The sequence below is a fragment of the Trematomus bernacchii genome, unplaced genomic scaffold (genome assembly GCF_902827165.1).
Source record: "Trematomus bernacchii unplaced genomic scaffold, fTreBer1.1, whole genome shotgun sequence".
Classification (NCBI taxonomy): domain Eukaryota; kingdom Metazoa; phylum Chordata; class Actinopteri; order Perciformes; family Nototheniidae; genus Trematomus; species Trematomus bernacchii.
Genome location: NW_022987698.1, coordinates 8,626,853 through 8,648,935, shown reverse-complemented (window position 1 = coordinate 8,648,935; position 22,083 = coordinate 8,626,853). Strand labels below are relative to the sequence as shown.

Below are 22,083 nucleotides of genomic sequence, written 5' to 3'. Positions count from 1 at the left end.
GAAACTTAACTCTGCACAGTGCACACTATGTTAACACGGCAACATGCAATACTGTCCGCGCTATCTTTTGTAAATCAACATCAGTCGACAGTGCCACGTGGGGCAGGATATTTCCCAGAAACATTACGTGTTATCGAGTGTAGTTCAGGGCCTGATTGTTTCTGTCATGTTGACGGCCGATAGAGTATTGTGAGAGCATACTGTACAGGGCCGTCCCTGGCCAACTTGGGGCCCCAAGCGACATTGTGAGATGAGGCGCGCCCCCCCCCCCCCCACCGACTGGAGTGAAACACGTTTTTTGGATCACCATGAAATATGCAAATTGACATAACAATGAATAAAAGAAGAAACACATATCCGAGGAGCACTTGAATATATAGCATTAATGCCGGCTAAATCAAATTCATTCAGCTAGCAACATCAGAAGCTATCACATGTCTGGCTTTCAGTGGCGGCGCCAGCAGGGTTCGAGTTATAAACTGAGCTCTATGGGGGTCTTTGAAACTAACGCACACACACACACACACACACACACCACACACACACACACACACACACACACACACACCACACACACACACACACACACACACACACCACACACACACACACACACACACACACCACACACACACACACACACAATAAACATATGGACAGGGGTTACTATTTAAAAAAAATTGCAAATGTATTTGGGAACCTATCCATGTGAACATATTTTGGGAGTGGACCTCAAATCCTCTAGGGGGGTCCGGGGGCATGCCCCCCCTGGTAAGATATTTTTTTAATTTTGGAGTTAAATGCATCAATCTGGTGCATTTTGAGGGGAAAATAAAGAGACTAGATCTATGGAAACACCCATATGAAACAGATGCCACATCATAGACAGGACAGTCACCCTTGTGTGAGGCAAACCCACATTTGCGCAGCGTTTGCGTTCACAATAGCCTACATTAAGGCCATCGGGAAACCTCCCGGCCCTCCCGATGGCCAGTCTGGGCCTGCCAGCAGCCCTCTACTCGCTACAAACTTAAATATGAAAACATAGCCGTGGGAACATGTTTCAAATGGGGGGTGCTGTGGGGATGACACCAGGGCCGGTTCTGACCAATTTGCTGCCCTAGGCAAGATTTTTGCTGGTTCATTTATATCTTATTTTATCAGTTAACATTTATTTATTCATCCATATTTTTTAATCTCTCCAGTTTTAAAGGATATTGTTGGTTTACTGTCCTATAGTATACATGTGCCAAGAGCAAGGACTGTCTTAGGTAAGACAGCTTTTATGTGCGCAGCTCCACTTGCTTGGAACAATCTTCAGCAATAATTGAAACTGAGCAATCTCATTCCTCTGCATGTTTTTAAAGCTAGGCTAAATGAAATGCTCGTTGATACTATGGGTACTTGTAAATGTCTATAACTATGTAAATGTATCCTGTAAATATAATGTATGATGTCCTTTATTGTTTTATGTTTCATGTGGAACCTATATGCTGCAGGTCTCCCTTGAAAAAGAGATCTATGATCTCAATGGGACCAATCTGGTTAAATAAAGGTTTGAAATGAAATGAAATGACATTGGAATGATTTCAAACTTGTTTTTATTGATCCTAATAATTATAAAGGTGTGCCTTGGAAATATTTGTTTACATAAATTGTGATAAAACCGTTTGAGACACACTGAGATAACTTAGAGTAAAGTGAACTATCTAAACAGTCCTTTACCTCACTGAGCCTCTCAGGGCAAATGGAAAATGTAACCGGGGTGAAAAGGGTGTTATCTTTACTTAATTATGAATGTGAACAGTTGTATCAACAGCTTTTACAATGTGCTGCTGACTGCTGGAAAGTGGTTTTACTTTAATGTATTTGTTTCGTCCATTGTGCTAATGCAGGTGGGGCCGACCAGTTATACAAGAGGTAGATAATAGTTGTACTTTTTTTTAATGAGCCACATGCCATGATGCACCAACATAATTGTATTATTTAGACTGACATTAAGAAGTTGAATCAACTCATTACAGGGCGAGAGAGTGAGAGTGAGAGAGGGAGAGAGAGAGAGAGAAGAGAGAGATGAAGAGCCGATGAGCGAGAGAGGAGAGAGAGAGAGAGAGACGAGAGAGAGAGATGAGAGAAGAGAGGAGAGAGAGAGGCAGAGAGAGGAGTGACGAGAGTGAGAGAGGAGAGGAGAGAGATGAGAGAGATCAGACAAAGTGATATGAGTGATAGTGAAACGTTTTAACTTCATTTAGCAAAACATAGCGTGAAACTTTACCATGCAAGTTTCAAAGTAACTTCCTGAAATGTAATTGTCTGCGGTGATTCTACGGAGTCCCCAAAGGCCCAAAAGTGTGCACACAAACATATTTTCGGCTGCCCGGGCATAAAATCTCTGTTAGTTTAAACTCCCACTTCACTACTTTACATTCAAAACAAATAGCTTATAAAATGTGGCACGGCATTATTTGATAAAGCTACATATTAGTCTATAAATAGTTACATCATACTTATCTTAACCAGCAACACCAATAAAATACTGCTTCACATAAATGCATCGCAAATAATCATCAGTTTGTATTCAATGCATATAGAGGCAACTGAACCACACATCAACATTTCATCCATGCATTTCTTCACTTGTCAGTAGTTGTTCAAGCTCTCAAACAAACAAGCGGGCAGTACATCACATTGGCTCTTTTTGCTGCTACTTTGACAACATGGTTGCAACCGGTTTTGTTTTCGTGCTGTTGATGCCAATTTTCATTTTTTTTATATAGTGAGTTGATGATTTCATAAACTAAGAGTGAGGTATATTTTCGCCTCGCAAATTTTCCATCCAAATGAAGCAACATTTCTAAATCATTTTCAGACAAATTTGACTACACATGTTAGTGTTGTTAGATCTTATTGTCTTATATTTGTGTACAGCACTTTGAATTGCTTTGTGTTGAAAGGTGCTATATAAATAAACTTGCCTCGCCTTGCCTATGATGACTCACAATCTACTAGGATTAATAAATGTCCAAAGTGTCTATTACGTTAGTAGGAAATCCGACCTAGAGCAACTGAGCATTGGAATAGAACATGTTGTTCCATACGGCCCAATGAGAACAAACACGAGGCAGAATCTAAACAGGAAAGTGTAAAAACATGTTGAATCATTAAACATCTGATAGAACAAGAACAAGACACACCTAGTTTTTGTTTTTCTAAAAACAAAACAATGAGGTAGATACTAGCTGTCATTTTTTTTAAGGAGGGGCAGCTTGGGCGTATTGTTGTACATAGCCGCGGGAACATGTTTCGAATGGGGTGTGCTGTGGGGATGACACCAGGGCCGGTTCTGACCAATTTGCTGCCCTCGGCAAGATTTTTGCTGGTTCATTTATATCTTATTTTACCAGTTAACATGTATTTATCCATATTTTTTAATCTCTCCAGTTTTAAAGGATATTGTTGGTTTACTGTCCTATAGTATACATTGGAATGATTTCAAACCTGTTTTTATTTATCCTAATAATTATAAAGGTGTGCCTTGGAAATATTTGTTTACATAAATTGTGATAAAACCGTTTGAGACACACTGTGATAACTTAGACTAAAGTGAACTATCTAAACACTCAGAGTCCTTTACCTCACTGAGCCTCTCAGGGCACATGGAAAATGTAACCGGGGTGAAAAGGGTGTTATCTTTACTTAATTATGAATGTGAACATCAAGGCCGAAACATTTTTTTTTTTGTATTATATTTGTATTATATTTCCATTTAATCTTGTGGACGTGCAGATTCCCTGTCCTCCATCAGGGGGTGCTGCAAGCACCCTCAGCACCCCTACTTACCACGGCCCTGTATGAAAAGGTTCAACTACGCACGCACACATGATCTCGGCTCGCGCAGCACGCTCACAGGCATAGATTGTGCAAGAGGTGCAGTGCAGGCATATTGTTATTCAAGAGATGCGTTGTTCTTTTGGAAAACATGTTTTTCTTTTCAATAATACTCATTACATTGACACATGCATTATTTGTGATTAAAATAATGGTTGTTGGTAATGTATTAGCGACCCCCACAGATGTATGATTTCACTGCGTCCGTGGGAGCTCAGACCCCTCCTTATGGGAGCTCAGCTCCCATTGGCTCCCACATAACTCGAACCCTGGGCGCCAGGGTATGGCTGGGGTAGGCTACAGCCATACCAAGAAATTGCTTAGCCCCACCGTAGCCCCACCATGAAAAATGATGTTAAAGTAAGCTAAATAAAGTCCGCCAACTCGCGCGGAGTAAATTGCACAGACAGCAGTTAGTAAGATTGATTTCAGTAGCCGGAAATACCGAAGACTAGAAACGGTTTTGAAAACTTTTGTCACGTAGTGATCGTCTTCTCAATAAAACATCTTTGATAATGTCTTCTGGCCAATCAGAATCACGATAACGGCGTGGTGTTGTTGCAGGAAGTCCCGACGGAGAATACTTTTGATGTAGTACATCTCTATATACATCGATACAACATTACGTGTTGATAGAAATCAACACCTAATGAAATAAGACCCCACGGTTTGATGATTGATAGGTGTGTGGGCTGTCTTTCATTTTGACACACAGAACAATGGGGGCTATCCACCCTTATCCACAATGTAAAGTAATTCACACAGCCTCTTCCCTCTTCTCTCTTACCCCTTTCACACCAACGGTGTTTCAGGGCCGGTTCGGTGCTGGTGCTTGAAAAGCACCGGGTTTTCCTGTTCACACCGCAGCGGAGCAGCGTCATAGCTCCGGAATCCGGTTCGTTTCGAGCACCAAAAAGTTGTCCGTCTAGAAGCAAGAACCGCATACGTCACGCGTACATCGGAGGGGGGCGAGATTAACCTGAGCTAACAGTTAAGGCGAGTACGGCAAATAAAAGTTGTAACAAGCAGTAGTGCTGAGCAAAGTGACGAGAACGCAACCACACACTTGTTAAAAAAAACACGCTTTATAAAGTCAGGCAACACTAACCAGGCTTCGTGTGATTCTGTTTATTTGTACCTTACTTTGACCATCCGTTCGCTGTTATTGATCATTGTGGAGAGCAGGCAGACGTGTTGTTTGTTATTATAGCAGCTATCGGATGGAATCAATACATGGGCTGCACAGGTTGTCATGTCCGACTATCACAAGTAGAATCATAATGAAAAATACGCCGGTAAAAAGTGCCTGTAGAAAACTGCTTAGCAAGTAGTCAGTTTAGCTTCGGTTGCTATGCTAATGTAACGTCCGAGGTGTTAAGGCTTCAAGAATACTTCTGTGTAACAAGAACTCAGGAACTTAGTACTTTTTGGAGCGTCACAGATGCCTCCGTTTATTAACGTCGAGTCACACACATGTCACACACCACTCTAGCCCCGACTGCGCATGCTCACAGCACATGACCTCTCAACCCAATGCTTACATGCGTCCCCCCTTACTGAAAGAAATGTCCCCATTTCCACACACATGGTGAAAACACAACAAAACATAAAAAAAACAATACAACCACGAAAAACCCCAAAAACATAACAAACCACACACTACCCCGCAGAATAATACATGCAGGCATGACGTACATTCGAAAAAAAATCTTTGAATAAAAACAATGACAAACAAAACACATCCACAGCCCAAATAAAACATCAAACTAGGTATGACATAACTTATTCCCCTGTCCTGCACACTCGAAACATGAAAAAAACCAATTATGCAGCATAGAATACACAGGAGAAAATAATCACACAAGCACGTAACCACCAGTCATTCAGCCCATAACAAAGTCCAAAAATCGGACAGGAGGCCGCGCTAACCTCCCAGCCCGGGACACCGAATCACCAGCCCCAGAACCCGGCCCAAGATCACAGCCACTTTCCCCATCGGAAAACCTCAAGCGTCCAGAGCTCTGTGGGGAGACTGCATCTTGCAACGGAAGAGGCTGAGAAAGGTGTAAGAGAGACCTTGATGGTCCCTCCAAGGGAAAGGCTACCGGCAGGTTGTATCGCCGTAGTCTGTCGTAATGGACAGTTTGGAGAGAGGCTTCATCCCCAAACGGGCTACTTAGTTGGTACGTGACCCCCACTTCATCACCCCTATCCATTCGCCTCTGCACCAGATAAGGCCCCTTCCAGTGGGGAGCCAGTTTACGGCGGCTCTCAGTGGGATCATTTAACCACACCAAATCCCCGACTTCATACGGGTCGTGCCTCACTCTGGCGTCATAGTACGACTTCTGTTTGCTGCTTGCAGCAAAAATTGTTATCCCTTGTCTGATCAAACGCCGTGTCCAAGCGTCTGAGAAGGGAACCAGCAAAGTCTTCCCGGGGACCCTGCACCAGATCATCCCGCTTTGGACCCAGTAAAACATCCACAGGAGTCCTGGCCTCCCTGCCATGCGTGAGAAATACGGCGTGAAGCCCTGTGCTGGAATGTACACTGGTATTGTACGCAAATGCGACCTGTGACAGAAAAGAGTCCCACTCCCCCCTCACATGATAGAAGAGATTCGCCAACTGATCGATAAGTGTCCTATTAAACCTCTCTACCATGCCATCAGACTTCGGATTGTAAGGCGTGGTGTGGCGTCTTCTTCACACCTAACACGCCGCACAAATGCCTCACAACATCTGATTCGAACTGTCTGCCCATATCAGTGTGCAGAGTTTCCATTACCCCATGCTCCAAGATGTAGTTCTGGAAGAGACACTCCGCGACCGTCGGGGCTTTTTGATCGGGGATGGCATACAGATTTACAAATTTTGTGAAATAGTCCTCAACAACCAACACATACCGGTTGCCTTTTGATGTGACCGGCAACTCCAGTATGTCAGCCGCCACCCCGCTGGGAAAGGTCTAACTGCATGTGAAGTTCTCATGGGGGCATGGTGTTTAGGCACCGGGGACTTCCTTCTCTGACAGGCATAACATTGGTCACACCACGAACGAATGTCACTGTGCATGGAGGCCCAATAGCACACACTTCTTGCGCGTGCCAAAACGCGATCATACGCCAGGTGAGCAGTCAGTGGAGCACCATGCAAGTGTCCCAGGACCTCTGGAACTAAGACAGCAGGAACAACAACCTGAGTAGACTGCCCTGCCTCAGACAGCCAAACAACTCTACATAAAAGTCCCTCCACAAAAGTCAGCCGGGGAAACTCATGCCAAAGTCTCTTCACACCCCGACTAGCATCTTTTAACCTCCATCTAGGGGGGCCGTTGGCCATGCTCCAGCCAGGCCAAAACTTGTCCGATGTCTGCATCCTTTTGCTGGAGCTCCCTAATACCGGAGCCATCATGTGACAGAGTGAAGATTAGGGTCTGGTCCACTGAAGACCCTGAGTCAGGAGAAGGAGGTCCTGAAATCGGTCCCTGGGCTTGGGCCGTGGCAGGAGTGCCCACAGCACACACATCACTAGGACCACTGTCCCCAGCGCCAGGGAGAATTGTACTCAAGGGAGCGGATGTGGCATCGAGACTGCCTGAGTTCTCCAAAGCTTCAGTGGTGTCAGGCCTGCGTGAAAGGGCATCTGCATTTGTGTGTTTGGCCCCACTCTTGTGCACAATCATCCAGTCGTATGGGTCCAGCTCCAGAGCCCAACGGCTACGACGCCCCGTCCTGTCATTGTCAACCTGAAGTCGTCGCAGACCCAACAAAGGTTGATGATCTGTGATAATTGTGAAGGGGAGAAAACCCAAGTAATGCCTGAAATTACGCACTGCCCACACTATCGCCCACAGCTCCCTGTCGTAGGTGGACCAACGCCGTTCAGCTGCTGTGAGGGAGCGACTAGCGTAGGCCACCACTCTCTCCAGGCCATCCACTTCTTGTGACAGCACAGCCCCCACAGCAATCTGCGAAGCATCTGTACCCAGCACGAAACTCTTGGTGAAGTCCGGGTGACACATGATAGGTTCGGCACAAAGACCATCCCGCAAAAACTCAAATGCCCCCTGGCAATCCGCCGTCCACTGAAAAGGGACATCCTTCCCTGTCAGATGGTTGAGGGGGGCAGCACGCTGGGCAAAACTCCTCACAAACCTCCTATAATAAGAGCAGAGACCCAGAAAAGCACGCACCTCTGTAGCGGACCGTGGAACTGGCCAAGTCTTCACCTTATCTGTGTTACGGGGGTCAGGACGAAGCCCCCCGGCGGAGACGACGTGACCAAGGAATACCACATGATCACGGGCAAGATGGCACTTCCTGGCGTTCAATCTAAGCCCAGCTGCCCCAATCCGAATGAAGACCTCCTCCAAAGCAGACATGTGGGCCTCAAACGAACTACTGTAAATTAGTATATCGTCAAGATACACCATGCAGATGTGCCATGGCAGCCCCCTTAACACCAGCTCCATAACCCTCTGGAAGGTAGCGGGTGCATTGGTTAGACCCATAGGCATGGATTTGAACTGGTATAGGCCCTGGCCAGTGGTGAATGCTGTCTTTTCGCGGTCCTCCTCAGCCATTTCCACCTGCCAGTAACCGTCAGAAAAGTCCAAGGTGCTGAACCAGGAGGCCCCCGCCAATGCGTCCAATGTGTCATCCACCCGTGGCAGTGGATGAGAATCCTTTATTGTCACAGAGTTGAGTCCCCTGTAATCCACGCAGAATCGCCATGTGTTGTTCTTTTTCCTGACGAGGACCACTGGGGCGGACCACGGGCTACAACTCTCTTCAATTATGTCATCCTCCAACAGGCGCTGAACCTGTCTGCCTATCTCCTTCCGTTTTTCTCAGCTGAAGTCCATCATGTGAACGCAATGAAATCAAACAGAGTAACTGAAAACAGCAGATACAGATTTATTTTAGGGTTTAGTGAAAAAAGCTTGTGGTATCCAATAGTACCAGGTTTAACTATAAAACCTCTTTTTATCTGTAATGCTACTTTAAAGGGGCCCTATTATACTAATTTTGAGATTCAGAATTGTATTTGTGTCCATGCTTTAGTGTTCAAAAAGGTCTGGTATGAAACCAAAGCCAAGTCGGCTCTGATTGGTTAGCTGGCTCTGTCATTATTGCTCAACCGCTTAGAGATGTCCCAACCCTTGGTCAATCAAATACAATGTGTTAGAGCACTAGCAATTGTTACATAGTGATGTCACTATGATTCGGGAGTTAACAAAGGAATCGAGGTGTTTCAGGCGAGTGTGTGGTAGAAAAAAACTCCCTTTGGATGGAACTTTGGGATTTGAATGCTTACAGACTATTTACATGCACCAAAGATAAATAACACACTACAGGAAAGGGGAAACCCAAAAAGCATAATAAGGCCCCTTTAAAGGGGACCTATCATGCAAAATGCACTTTTGTACGTCTTTTATACATGAATATGTGTCCCCGGTGTTCCAGGGAACTCACCAAGTGTCAGAAAACACAACCCTCTCTATTGGTGTTTGATCAGACCGGTGTTTCCTGTTCTGCCCTTCCCAGAGCCGAACACCCCTTGGTGTTTCCCCATCAAGGCCTGCAGCTGCAGTCTCTGTTCAGCAGACAACGGGAAACCAGCCACATCCGGCAGAGGGGTAGCCCCCTGCTGAGAGGGGAAAACCTCAGCGGGGGTGAGTAGATCACAGGCCTTAACATGGTGCAACACACCTAAATGGGAACCGGTGTGCAGCTTTAACTCCTTCTCTGTCGGGTTGAGCAGCCTTGCCACAGTGCATCCATTCTTCACCGGTGCAACTGTACGTGCAATCACAAGTCCCACGTTATCACGCACCTCAGGCTCCAGGTAGCCTAAGAAAGAGTCAATGGGCAGACCAGCAGTACGGGGAATATTCACATTAACTGGGACAATCATTTCACTGAAAGGGGGAATAATAGCATCAACAGACATAGAGATGTAACAACATTCTGGTATGAAATCTGTGGCATGCATGAGAGGAATATCAACATCCCCCAGGTGAAGCAGACCACGACCAACATCCATAACAGCTCGAGCCTGCAACATGAAATCAAACCCCAGCAGAATAGCTTGTGTTGCCCCTCGCACTACATGCACAGCCTGCTCCCAATGTTTGCCCCCCAACTGTATGGGAAGAGTCACAGTACCCAGAGTGTCCAACAATTGACCATTTACTGTGCGTGAAAAAGTGTACTGGGTATTTAGCACACGTTTACGTAAGGCAGACGTGGACATTCTGAAGTCCTCAGAAATAAGTGAAACATTGGACCCAGAGTCAATCAAAACAGTAACGTCAACACCCTCAACAAGTCCTCTAACATAGGCTGTGGGCTTAGACTCACCCACAGAACAAGAGTCCAATGCACGAGCAGGCGCTTTCCCAGCAGAATAGTCCATTTGACCCTGTAGTGGTGAAACCGGCATCTGGGTCTCGACGCCAGTCACTGGAAGTTTCCCTGCAGCCGTCCGTGTGAGGATGGAGATGGTGACCGCCGAGAGGGAGACAAAAACCTCACTCCACGCCCTGGCTGACGTTCCCCAGGGCTGTGTGGTCCTTGCGGGACATCGCTGCCCGGTCGTCGCGGTGAGAAGTCCGCAGAGGTGTCTCGGGTTCCCCGCTCACGTGGAGACCATTCCCTGGCACCAAAACCATCCTGCGGTCTGCGCTGAGGAGAACGGCCCCTGCTGCGGTCGTCCCTGTGGGAATCACCGGTGGTAGATCTGCAACCAAACCCGCCACAGTCACAGTGGCAGGCACGCCGGTGCACCCTCTGCTCCACTTGGTCCTGCTGACGATCCCAGGTCAAGGCGGAGCTCCCTCTGCCATTCTCAGCTCCACGGTTATGCGCTCTCAAGCCTTTTACCTCAGTCTGTAAGTTGTCCACCTTCAAGGTGAGGCGTTCAACCACATTTATGAGCTTATCCGTGGTATTAGCCTTACAGTCGAAAACACCAGCCGACGGTGAATTTAGGGCTGCAACAACAGCAGGATGCGGAGGACAGTAGGGCAAACCAGGCGTGTTCGACCTCATTGCCTGCCTGGCCCGCTCACAACGCCCAGCAATTATCAACGCCTCCTCCATATCAGTCGCCCCCTGTTCATGGCATTTTGCTTGAAGTGCAGGATCAAGGCCAGCCAAAAAACGTCTGAATTTCTCACCATTTACTGCAGCGCGGTCATAATCGGGAAACGCCTCAGCCACGAGTCTGGAAATGTCCGCCGCATACACCTCCAAACACTCGTTCGCCTGGCGGGGCCGTGCAGATACACACGTCTGGAAATAAAGCAGGAACTGTCTCTGGCCAAAAGCTGCCGCCAGCTTCTCCTTCACACGTTCGTAATCACCCTGCACATCTGCCGGTAAACTGTCCCACAGTAGGAAAGCTGCACTGTCCAGTCTGGTAGGTAGAATGTTCAGCAAGGTAGCTGCGTAGCTCGTGCCCCTCGCACCCCTCGTCTGAGCACGAACAGCGGCTTCAAACTGTCTTATCCACGTAGCGAACTGCCTCTGGCCGTCGCCCCTAAACATCGGCGGCAGCTCCACTCTAATATCACTACTCACAGAACCAGTCCAAGCAGCAGTACATCCGTTATAATCGTCTTCCATATCGCCGTCTCCCTTCATTCCTCCGAACATGACGCTTCGACGCTAGCACCGTTAGCACAGCTAGCCAGCAGAGCCGACCAGAAAGTCCAGTAATTGTCCACAGAAAAGAAAAATCCAAGAGCAGATAAAACACACTCCGATACCGCTGCCACCAATGTAACGTCCGAGGTGTTAAGGCTTCAAGAATACTTCTGTGTAACAAGAACTCAGGAACTTAGTACTTTTTGGAGCGTCACAGATGCCTCCGTTTATTAACGTCGAGTCACACACATGTCACACACCACTCTAGCCCCGACTGCGCATGCTCACAGCACATGACCTCTCAACCCAATGCTTACACTAACATCACCCATGTTATACCAGAGAAACTTTCATAACAGCGTTGTGATGCCAAACAGCGTCAATTCAGACTGACACACATTCACTTAAGGGGAACTGGGGATATGTATCAGCTGCTTGTGTGACAGTCAGACAGTGAATACTTTAGAGCCGTGTGAGCTAACCCGGAGCTAACGGGAGAATACACTCCCGTTGAAGAGCAGCCAGCAGCGGTCGGTAAATGCCGCTGAAACACATTAATAAACAATGAACCACGGCACTCTGGAGAAAAGTATAAGGTTGGAGAAGTCGTTATTTAATTTAATCTGGCTTCGTATGATTAAAAGCAACACGATCGTCGACCCGACGCAGTCCCCGGCCCGTTGTTGTTGTGAGGTGAGCTCCGGCGTTGGGGAGAAACTCAGCGACGTAAACTGTGACGTCATGACGCAGCAGCGGCAGCACCAGTCGGGCTCTGAGCGGTGTGAAAAGAGCCGGCGCTAAACCGAAGAACCGGTTCTGAACCAGAAAAGCTCTAGCACGGAGCTTGAACCGGAGTTGCGTTGGTGTGAAAGGGGCATCTGTGAGGAGCAGCAGGTTCAGCTTTCAGAACAAAGTAACCAACAACTAAAATGGTAATCATTTTTTTAAATGTGTAGTAATAGATTTATTTATTTGTCTTCTCAAGAGAGTACCAGAATGTGTATTTTATGTTAGTATTTCAAAAAATCTCCTGGGGGGAAATCCCCCAGACCCCCCTGCAGGGGTTGGGTCTTCAGCATGTCAACTCTTTCGCCTGTGGGGAAATTGCAGGATTGGCTCCAGGTCGCCCTTTTTATTTACTACAAGACAAATGTGCCTTTTTATTTCATACAGTTCAATTTGGATTGAGACAGGGAAATAATCTAAACCTCACGCGTGGCGTTTCACTGTCAAGGGGGGCGATATAGCGTGTATGTAATTACATTGCAAATACTGACTTGAGCCCCACCACTGTATGGGTTAGCCCTACCATAGATTACCCAACAAAAATACTCTGGAGCCGCCACTGCTGGCTTTAAATAGACACTGGAACAATAAAGAAAAATTGGTGCTAAAATTAACCACATATCTACAGGACTAATCTGCTATACCAACCAACTATTAGTGAGCTTTATTTAATATTTGAGTGTTTCTCAAAACCCACCTGAAACTGACATCACCTGTTGAGCATACGTCGAAGGTCAAAGTGTTGGTTCGCAAGGACAGTTCCTTGGTACAACCTCAGGTCAGAAAACAGTGCAATTTATGGCACTGACTGGAATGAAGTCCAGTAGGTCCAATTAGGTAGGAGACAAATCAAATACTCAATTAAGGTAAACCAATCAGTCATTGAAAGATAAATCAATCAACTATAAAAAGTTCTTATGTGTCTATCAACAAATCAAATGATTTCCTAATTATAATCATTCGTTATAATTGTAGTTATAGTTGTTAATAATTGTTGATGTGTAATCATTTAATCATTTAATTTTGTAAATTGTTATTATTATTACTATTATTGTTGTTATTATTATTATTATTATTATTATTATTATTATTATTATTATTATTATTATTATTATTATCATACAGTCTGGAAGGTAGCATCTCCTCCTTTTGTATTTTTGTATTGTATTCATCTATTCAATTATCATACATGAACATCATACATTTGACATACAACAGACACAGTCTAGGGGCAGACATACAAAGCAACAAGACATTATACAGTAAATAAAGAAAAAAGGAAAGAAAAATACATTTTGATACTTCAGATTCAATATTTTTTAAATATCAAATTAGTTTTGATTGCCTTCTTATTCCTAATGTTTTAATAGTGCTAATTATATTGTTTACATACTTGATACACATTTTCAAAATGTGGTTTGGAGTCAGCCCATTTCTTTTTATGGATATGACATTTCCCTACAAATACAATTAACTGCACAAAAAAGACAACATCTGCATCCATACCATCATCCCTGAAGTACAAGTTGTTTGTCCTGCAGTTGAACCTTTTGTCCCGTCTTTTTCCTAATAAAACATTATCATACCACAATATTCTACAATACAAGCATTCATAAAATAAATGGCCAATAGTCTCTTCTTGTAGATTACAAAATGTACAGGAATATTCAATATCAAGTCCAAATCGTTGCAGTGTCTTTTTTGCGGGATATATTGTGTGTACAATTTTAAAATATACCTCCTTAACTTTATTGAGGTAGCATCTCCTCCTCGTCACGTCCCATCGTCTTGACGCTACGTCATCATTCAGGCTGACTAGGGAGGCTAGCTAAAGCTGATGTATCCTATTGGTCGTTTCCGTCAATGTAAACATGCAGCACTGTCAGCGGTGTAAACTGTATTGCTTAAGCGGCGTTTCCTTATTGTTTACAGCTTTATCTGAAGTCTGAATAATAATGGCAGTGTGGCTGAAAATAGCAGTCTCGGAACCAGAGCAGAGTAGTGTTAGCTTGATAACTAGCTAGCACTGAATAGCTTGCTAACTATCTGGTTGTGTTTGTATGAGGCTGGCCTTGCTAATTAGATAGCTAGCTTCCCATTGGTAGCCATGAAGGGCTAAATTCAGGTTAGAGAGGCAAAGATAGAAGGATGGCAAGTCATGTAATCTAACAAGGACTTATCAAGAAGTGGAGAAAATGAATAAATCCAGAAGGGACGGGGCTTCGTCACCTGCGAATGGAAGACAGGGCAATGGTAAGTCGCTAAGTTAACGTTAGCTTTCTTCATTCAGGGCAACCATATGTTGTGGGAATTCATATCGAAACTAGACTCTAGATACCTATTGATTTAAAAAACGTGATCACATGTGTCCCATGCTAGAGTTGGTTAAATGCCCCTCTTAACCTTACGTTAGCTGCATGTACAAGTAGCTTTAACGGTTTCAAGATTACAGTGACGTTAAGCAAAGGCTAACTCTCTTTTTCCGTGTGTCAGACTGGGATACCAAACGGAAAAGGAAAATTGCGGACATCACACAGGCCCTCAGTGTGAGTCCAGTGGATGTTGCTGCTTTAAGAAGGATGGCTATCAGTGAAGGAGGACTGCTGACCGATGAGATCCGCTGTCAAGTCTGGCCTCGCCTTCTCAACGTCCCTCCTCATGTCTTGGAACAAGAGCCAGGTATCATGTTAGCAACATATCAACAAACAGAGCAATATCGGCTATGCCATCCCAAATACCTTCCCTTTCTCACTATGCATGAAAAATACATCCTAGGTGCAAAGTCTCCTTCATACTTTATGGTAATGCTGATGGTGACATGTCTAGTGTTTAAAACGTGTGTCACGATTGTCTTTTACTGCAAACCAAATATACCGACGAGTACAGATAAATAACCTGAACCTGAATATGTCTTGTCCAGAAAAGGTAGACCGGGAGGATAACAAGGACTACAACCAGGTGCTGTTGGATGTCCAGCGATCTCTGCGGAGGTTCCCACCTGGTCAGTAGAACACATACCTTCTCATACAAGTGGTTCATAAAGCCCTGCTATTAGTGTATTCCTACATAAACTGAAATAGATCATCACACACGATCAGGCTGTTCAACAGTACTGTTCAACAAATCTAACCATGAAGGTGTTAAATATACTGTTAATTCCTTTACGATTTGAACCAGACAGAAAACTACATATTTGCTCAGAGGGGCTTGTTTTCATTTGGAACTTGTTGATAATTAGTGTTGTTAGATTTACTTTAATACCAATCATCATACCATCCACTTGCCTTTGCAAATCTAAGTGTACTATCCTTCAGTACAGTTCAATTCCATGTCAAAGCTTTGCAAGTACTACGTTAGTTTGACTTTTACTTGTACTTATCTTGGCAAAAAGACAGAATTCCAAAAGAGGGTGCAGAATTTGTTTTTAAACTCAGCGCTACTGGAATTTCTGCTTGTCCATCTCACTAGTATTTCAACCATAGACTGTATATATAAATATTTCAACTAATCAAATCAAGATTTATCAATTTAACGCTCAGCTTCAAGGATCTCCACCCAAAATGCTATTTTTGGTCCAAAAGAAAGCTCTGATTTCAGTGAAGTTTGACCTGCCAAACTGAGAAATCTGCCAGTGATCAGGTGGAAGTCAAAGAGTTCAGACTTTAAACATTGAATTGAAGAATCAGTCATTGCTAGTTTTGGAGGAAAAAACCTCAGCGTTAATATAGTGTACTGTTATTTTCAATAGTGTCCTATAAATATAACAATGTTCCATAATACTTAAAGCACTTGATCCAATTAGGTTTTATGTTTAATTGATGGAAGTTGAGGATTTGTTTGTTTGTTTATTCTTCATGTTTCTGGCAGGTTGGACTAGTAGGTACAATTATAATTCATGTTGCGATTCATGCTCATTAGATTGCATTATCTCCTATTTTAAAGCAGGGTAGAATAAAATAAGCACCTTTTCTACATTGGTTAAATACACACCCAGTATATGTTAGCATTAACAACTTTAATCTATTTTGGGTGGCCTTGTACAGGTATGCCAGATGAACAGAGAGAGGGTCTCCAAGAAGAACTAATAGACATCATCCTGGTAGTTCTGAAGCGCAATCCCCAGCTGCACTACTACCAAGGATACCATGACATCGTTGTCACCTTCCTATTGGTCCTTGGAGAGCGCCTTGCAACTGCTCTTGTGGAAAAGCTCTCCACCCATCACCTCAGGTGCATACCAAATACGTCATATTCAGCATCTTTGTACTCTACTACCTATTTTCTCAGTTTAGCTTTCTCTGTTATGTGACCCCATGTCAGAATCAAAGGAATTATTCCCCTTATTCCTCCTTTTACAACAATAGTCCAATTGTGCTCTCTAAAAAGGCTCTTTGTTGTATGCTTTTTTTTCAGGGACTTCATGGATCCTACCATGGACAACACAAAACACATTCTTAACTATTTGATGCCCATCATTGAAAGAGTCAACCCTGAGGTGCATGACTTCATGCAACAGTAAGTCTCTCTGCTGTTTTAGTGATAACAGACCAAAGCAAATTATTCTCTCATAAGAGGTTACTTCGAGGGCATGAAACTTTGCAAAATAAGAAATCGATACCCACTTCATTTCAGAAGCAGAATCAAGTTTATTGCCAGGTACATTTACACATACAAGTTATCTGGTGAATTCCTTGTATGTGTAAACGTACCTGGCAATACATTTGATTCTGATACTGATTGTGCCATATAAACACAATTTACAAGTTACCTCAGTTATAATCTAGGCAGAATGATAAGAATATTTGAACGTTTCATACCCTACACATCTTTCCCTGTGGTTGTGTAATGGGATACATTTATATCTGCTCTACATTTTTCCCACCAGTGTCTGCTGTCCTGATTGAATATATTTAGTTTCAAAAGCTTGTTCATTTAGTTGTCAAGGCAGTTTGTTCTATATTTATCCTGCCATGACAAGAGGGTAGCAGGAGGGTCACAGTATCTAGGCTGGTAGTTAATGTGAATTGTGCATGCACCTTTGTGACACACCTTTTTAGAGATATCTTCTTCCAAGTGTTATAAAACCACAATGATTAATGTTTAATCTCAAATCATATGGTGGTGATGTAAGTGAAGGAGAAGTATGACGGTGCATTTAACACATACTGATCCTATTATGACAGCTCCAGTTACGCCTGTAAAGACTTAGAAACACAGGTTAAGTGGGGGGCACTTAGAGGGCTAACATGACTGTAGCTTTCTGTGTCCGCCACTTCCAGAAAGCACCATTTTAATTATTAATTATAACACACAAACACACCTTAAAGTTGTATTGCCTGATTGCGTGTTGATCGCTGGCATGTATTGATTGATTCTCAGGGCTGAGGTGGGGACAGTCTTCGCTCTCAGTTGGCTCATCACCTGGTTCGGCCACGTGCTTTCAGACTTCCGCCATGTTGTCCGGTTGTATGACTTCTTCCTGGCCTGCCACCCATTGATGCCCATATACTTTGCTGCTGTGGTGAGTTAAATCTGCCCCTTTACACAATTAAAAGCTCTATAATTTACAGTGCAATACAAGCTAATACAACTATTGGTAAGAACATTCATATGAGCTACATATGTTGTGTGTGAGTCCAAGACCAAAACTTAGACTTTGGGGAGGTTTTCTTTTATCTGCAACTTCGCATTCCTTGAATATTTCACCTCCTCCTTTCCCTCACTCGTGTCCTACGGAGGCGGAGCTAAGACGCAAGGAAGGGACGCGAGTGAGGGAAAGGAGGAGGTGACAGAGGAGTCCTCACGTATTAATTGGGATGTCCTCGTTCACTCCAGCGTCACCATAAACAACGCCCTTTACTTCTGGTGTGCGCAGTTTTATCACCTGTCACTGGACTTCCCTGTCTTTCTTTCATTTCTCATTGAAATGATTTCGTCCATCTCTTCCATTCATCTCTTTTATGATAGTTTTCTATGTATTATTTTCGGTCCTGTATTTGTTTCTCCAGGTATAACATTTAATTTAAGTTATAATTATAATCATAACAATAATAATAATTGATGGATTCATTTCATTATGGCATTTGAGCTTGTTTCAGATCAACTTTTGTATTGGATGTTATTTAATTTGTCCTACAGAAGAGAGACACAAATGACTAAAATAAGTATTAGTTATGCTACCCGTATTTGTATATACCCTAAATGTCTGACGTTCTGTGGGTCAACCACACATGCATCAAAAACCACAAGTAAGAACTGTAAGTTATTATTTTATAATCAAAACATTATTATTGATTTCGTAAGTATATTTCACACACTTTAATGTGTTTATAGAGTATGATCTCCTCATTTGTTTAAGAGATGTAATATATTTTACTCTTAATGAAGCACTTTAAACTTTAATGACTCTGATCCTCCTTTAACGGTAAGATCAGCTGCAGTGAGCAGAGGCTGTGCAGCTGGGGGCGGAGCTCTGATGCGCGAGTAGTGAAAACACTTCCGCGTAGTCTGCTCTCGTGTATCCTCCCTTTCGTCTCCTCTGGAAGCCTCCTCCCTCACCCCTCCTCGACTCCTCTGTGTGCATTTCAGCGATTGGGACGTCCTTCAAACATTGCATGTCTTGATCGATTTCCGGGTCAAGTCCCGGAGGAGGGGGAGAGAGGAGTCGAGGAGGGACATTGAGATGAACCTCTTGTGTGAGGCTCTGGGTATCCGGGGAACACAGATAACGGCTTGAGCATGATATTGTTATTGGATCCCAAGAATGGGAACTGGCCATGGCCGGCAAGATATGGACACATTGTTGACCTCTCCCTATGGTGTGATTTTAAGACTTTGGGCAACTTATCAATTAAAAAGAATCTATTAATACTTAATTCGCATAAGCTATATCATGACCATCTCTGACATTACATATTTGTAGAATAAATGTAATTATTCAGGTAAGGACAGCTAAGCTCATTGTGTACACGTTTTCTTCATCGTGGATAATTGCCTGTTCACTGTGATATTGGTTGCAGATCGTACTGTACAGGGAAGAGGAGGTTTTTGAGTGTGAATGCGATATGGCCATGGTTCATCACCTGCTGTCTCAGATTCCCCAGGATCTGCCATATGAGACCCTCATCAGCCGGGCAGGAGACCTCTTTGTCCAGTTCCCTCCCTCTGAAATGGCCAGAGAGGCCGCCTCGCATGACAGGTACTAAACTCCTTAGGGATTCCAGCTTGCGTTTTCAGATGCTACCTTTCATTTCTCTGCTACTACATTCACACTTTGAAACATGAATGTTACTATTTATAATAACAATCACTTTCTTCCACTTCTTAACTTGGTTGCTCACTGTTCCCTCAGTAACGCTTTTATTTTATCTCTCTCTTGCTCCCTCTTTGTGCCGTCTCTTTTCCTCCTAAGCATGGCAGCCTCTACCTTTAAGGACTTTGACCTTGCGTCAACTCAGCAGCGGCCAGACTCTGTTCTCCGGCGCCGGCGCAAACAGAAACAGGCTGCCCTGGAGAGATCAGCTGCGAACGCTGTAGTGACGGTGGCACAACCTTCAGCTGCACGCCGCTTTGTTCGCCTGGCTGTCATGGGTCTGACGGTGGCTTTAGGGGCTGCAGCCCTCGCCGTGGTCAACAGTGCCCTGCAGTGGGCCCCCAAACTGGACTTGTTTCCTTGAGCTGCTCCTCTTTCGCCTCCTACGCTCCAACATACCGGTCCTTGACTGAATCCAGCTGGCGGGTCTGTTCCCAATACACTTGAATGAATGAAAGCAGGAACAATACAGTCAATAACACTGTCTGGAGTGTCTTACGCTACTGTTATCTGCTAGGATGTGTCTTCACATCCTATGCAGGACTTCTAAGGCTCCATCTGAAGGTCCTTTTTATGACTCCTGAAGATCACGCACCAGTATTATTGCTGGTGTTATCAAATGAAGCATTCATCCTGCTATAATGAAGAGACTCTTTTTCTAAGAACTATTAATGATAGTGTCATTATTGAAGTGTATTTATATTTGGTAATAAGATAATCTGCTATTGAGTTATAGTCACAGAGATATATGCTGAAATATTGTTGGACTCACTACACTTGAAACTGCTGCCAATTAATAGAGCTGGAGTGAATGTATGAGAGTGTGTGTGTGTGTGTGTGTGTGTGTGTCTGTGTGTGTCTGCACTTGTTATCTATCCGATACCTGGACTGAGACCAAATAGAGGATTGATAGAATCCTTATAATGTACTGTTTCTTAATCTATAGCAGTTGTATAAATATAAGGACATGACAAACAGGCACTTTTTAAGTTCACCTATTTATTATGTTTCAGGCATTTTGTTCCCTTCAAAGTTGTCCAAATAATAATTTGTACTCAACAAAACATGTCAACAATACCCATTATCAGTTTTATCAAAGTAGATGTATTGCAGCCTACACATTTGAATCTTAAAATGCAGATGATTATGCCCCAAAATGGAAATCCGCTTCACAGTCCATGAAGAAAAATATCAACCATATAGAAATTGTTATGGTAGAGCTTTCCCATTATTTACTCACTTAATTGTTTGGTTGTATACCGTTATATGCTTGCTTCACTTAGATCTCTCCTTATAGTTCAGCAATACACTCTTTCAAATATTGGCATCAGATAATATCAGATCTGGAATAAACAGCAAGTACAATGAGAAAAGTAACAAGTTAACAAGGACTGCATTATTTTTTACAAAATCACTTTAGAAGGTTTAATGGGTGCTTTCCTTACTACAACTTTAAGGGTGCTCAAGTCAGGGGGAAAAAAGCACCTCAGCCTTCGAATTAACGCTGTCCAAGTTATTTTTGTTTTTTAACATCAATTTAGCTTTAACACATGCCATTTAGTAAGTTGGATTGCTTGAGTGTAGCATTCACATTTCAGAGGCAGTCCAGCTCATTCCAATGCTCCAATCATTTCATCCGATCACATAATGAAGTAATAGGTGGGTTGTTTAGGTTTCAGTAGTGTGGCACTCAGCTCAATAGTTAAGAATATCAGAAAAATACATAGCAAATATTTAGTCAGAGCATTTCAATTTAAAATAGAGAATTGGGGCTAGTTATTGACTTGGTTCTAGGTCACCTATATTATATGGCACAACAACCAGTCATCTAAAAGTGTCTCATCTCATTAAAGTAACATGTTGAGGAAAGTTGCATCTGCTTTATTAGGCACTGAATTCCCAAGCATCCCATTCCTGTGTTGTGGTCTACTGCACTTGTGGTACATCAGTGATTCAGCGAGCAGGGGATCTAAAAATGAAGGTGACCTGGAACATGTCCCTGAGGTGCCTCAGAGCGTAGTTATTCAGCAGCATTGTAATGCACCATGTATCTGCACTCAGTGGTTTTTATTTACTGTCATTGCACTCATTGATTGATCTGCCTTTTATGTTTATTTTGTTATAATAAATACTAATGTATAGTTGTACAAGAAAATGCTAATAAACTATATTGAAAATGTTCACTTGCTTGGACTCACACATGATAACATACGTATTGTGACTGGTATTAACATTTGCACTAAAGAGATTACAGCCAAATACCATTATTGAGCCCTTTAAATAAGTCACAACAATCGTTAATTTGATTTGTAACCAGATATTACTTTATTTTACGTTTTCCTCAAAACCTGTTTTTAATAGTGGTACATTGGTCATTTTGTGACATTTCATACTCGGCTTGTACGCTAAAGGCTCATCACTACATTGGAATGAGTTACTTAGTCA

General features: G+C 43.4%; 1 protein-coding gene across 2 annotated transcripts; it reads left to right on the top strand.

Annotated features, from left to right (window-relative positions):
- The first annotated feature begins 14,141 nt into the window (after positions 1 to 14,141).
- On the top strand, positions 14,142 to 21,837 carry tbc1d20 (TBC1 domain family, member 20). 2 transcript variants are annotated; one of them, XM_034138789.1, is made up of 8 exons: positions 14,142 to 14,579; positions 14,820 to 15,005; positions 15,252 to 15,327; positions 16,370 to 16,556; positions 16,740 to 16,841; positions 17,706 to 17,847; positions 19,346 to 19,524; positions 19,738 to 21,837. In XM_034138789.1, the coding sequence occupies exons 2-8, from the start codon at positions 14,937 to 14,939 to the stop codon at positions 20,000 to 20,002; spliced, it is 1,020 nt and encodes a 339-aa protein (XP_033994680.1). In that variant the 5' UTR covers positions 14,142 to 14,579; positions 14,820 to 14,936; the 3' UTR covers positions 20,003 to 21,837. The 2 variants fall into 2 exon arrangements, with proteins under 2 accessions (XP_033994680.1, XP_033994679.1); XM_034138788.1 differs by having other exon boundaries at positions 15,247 to 15,327.
- The last annotated feature ends 246 nt before the right edge of the window (positions 21,838 to 22,083 follow it).

Bases quoted from the DNA above. Each gene is read 5' to 3' on its own strand.
- tbc1d20 (XM_034138788.1), top strand. From the start codon at position 14,522: ATGAATAAATCCAGAAGGGACGGGGCTTCGTCACCTGCGAATGGAAGA. The intron at 15,328-16,369 runs GTCAGTAGAACA...GGCCTTGTACAG, and splicing joins TCTGCGGAGGTTCCCACCTG to GTATGCCAGATGAACAGAGA. The intron at 16,842-17,705 runs GTAAGTCTCTCT...ATTGATTCTCAG, and splicing joins GTGCATGACTTCATGCAACA to GGCTGAGGTGGGGACAGTCT.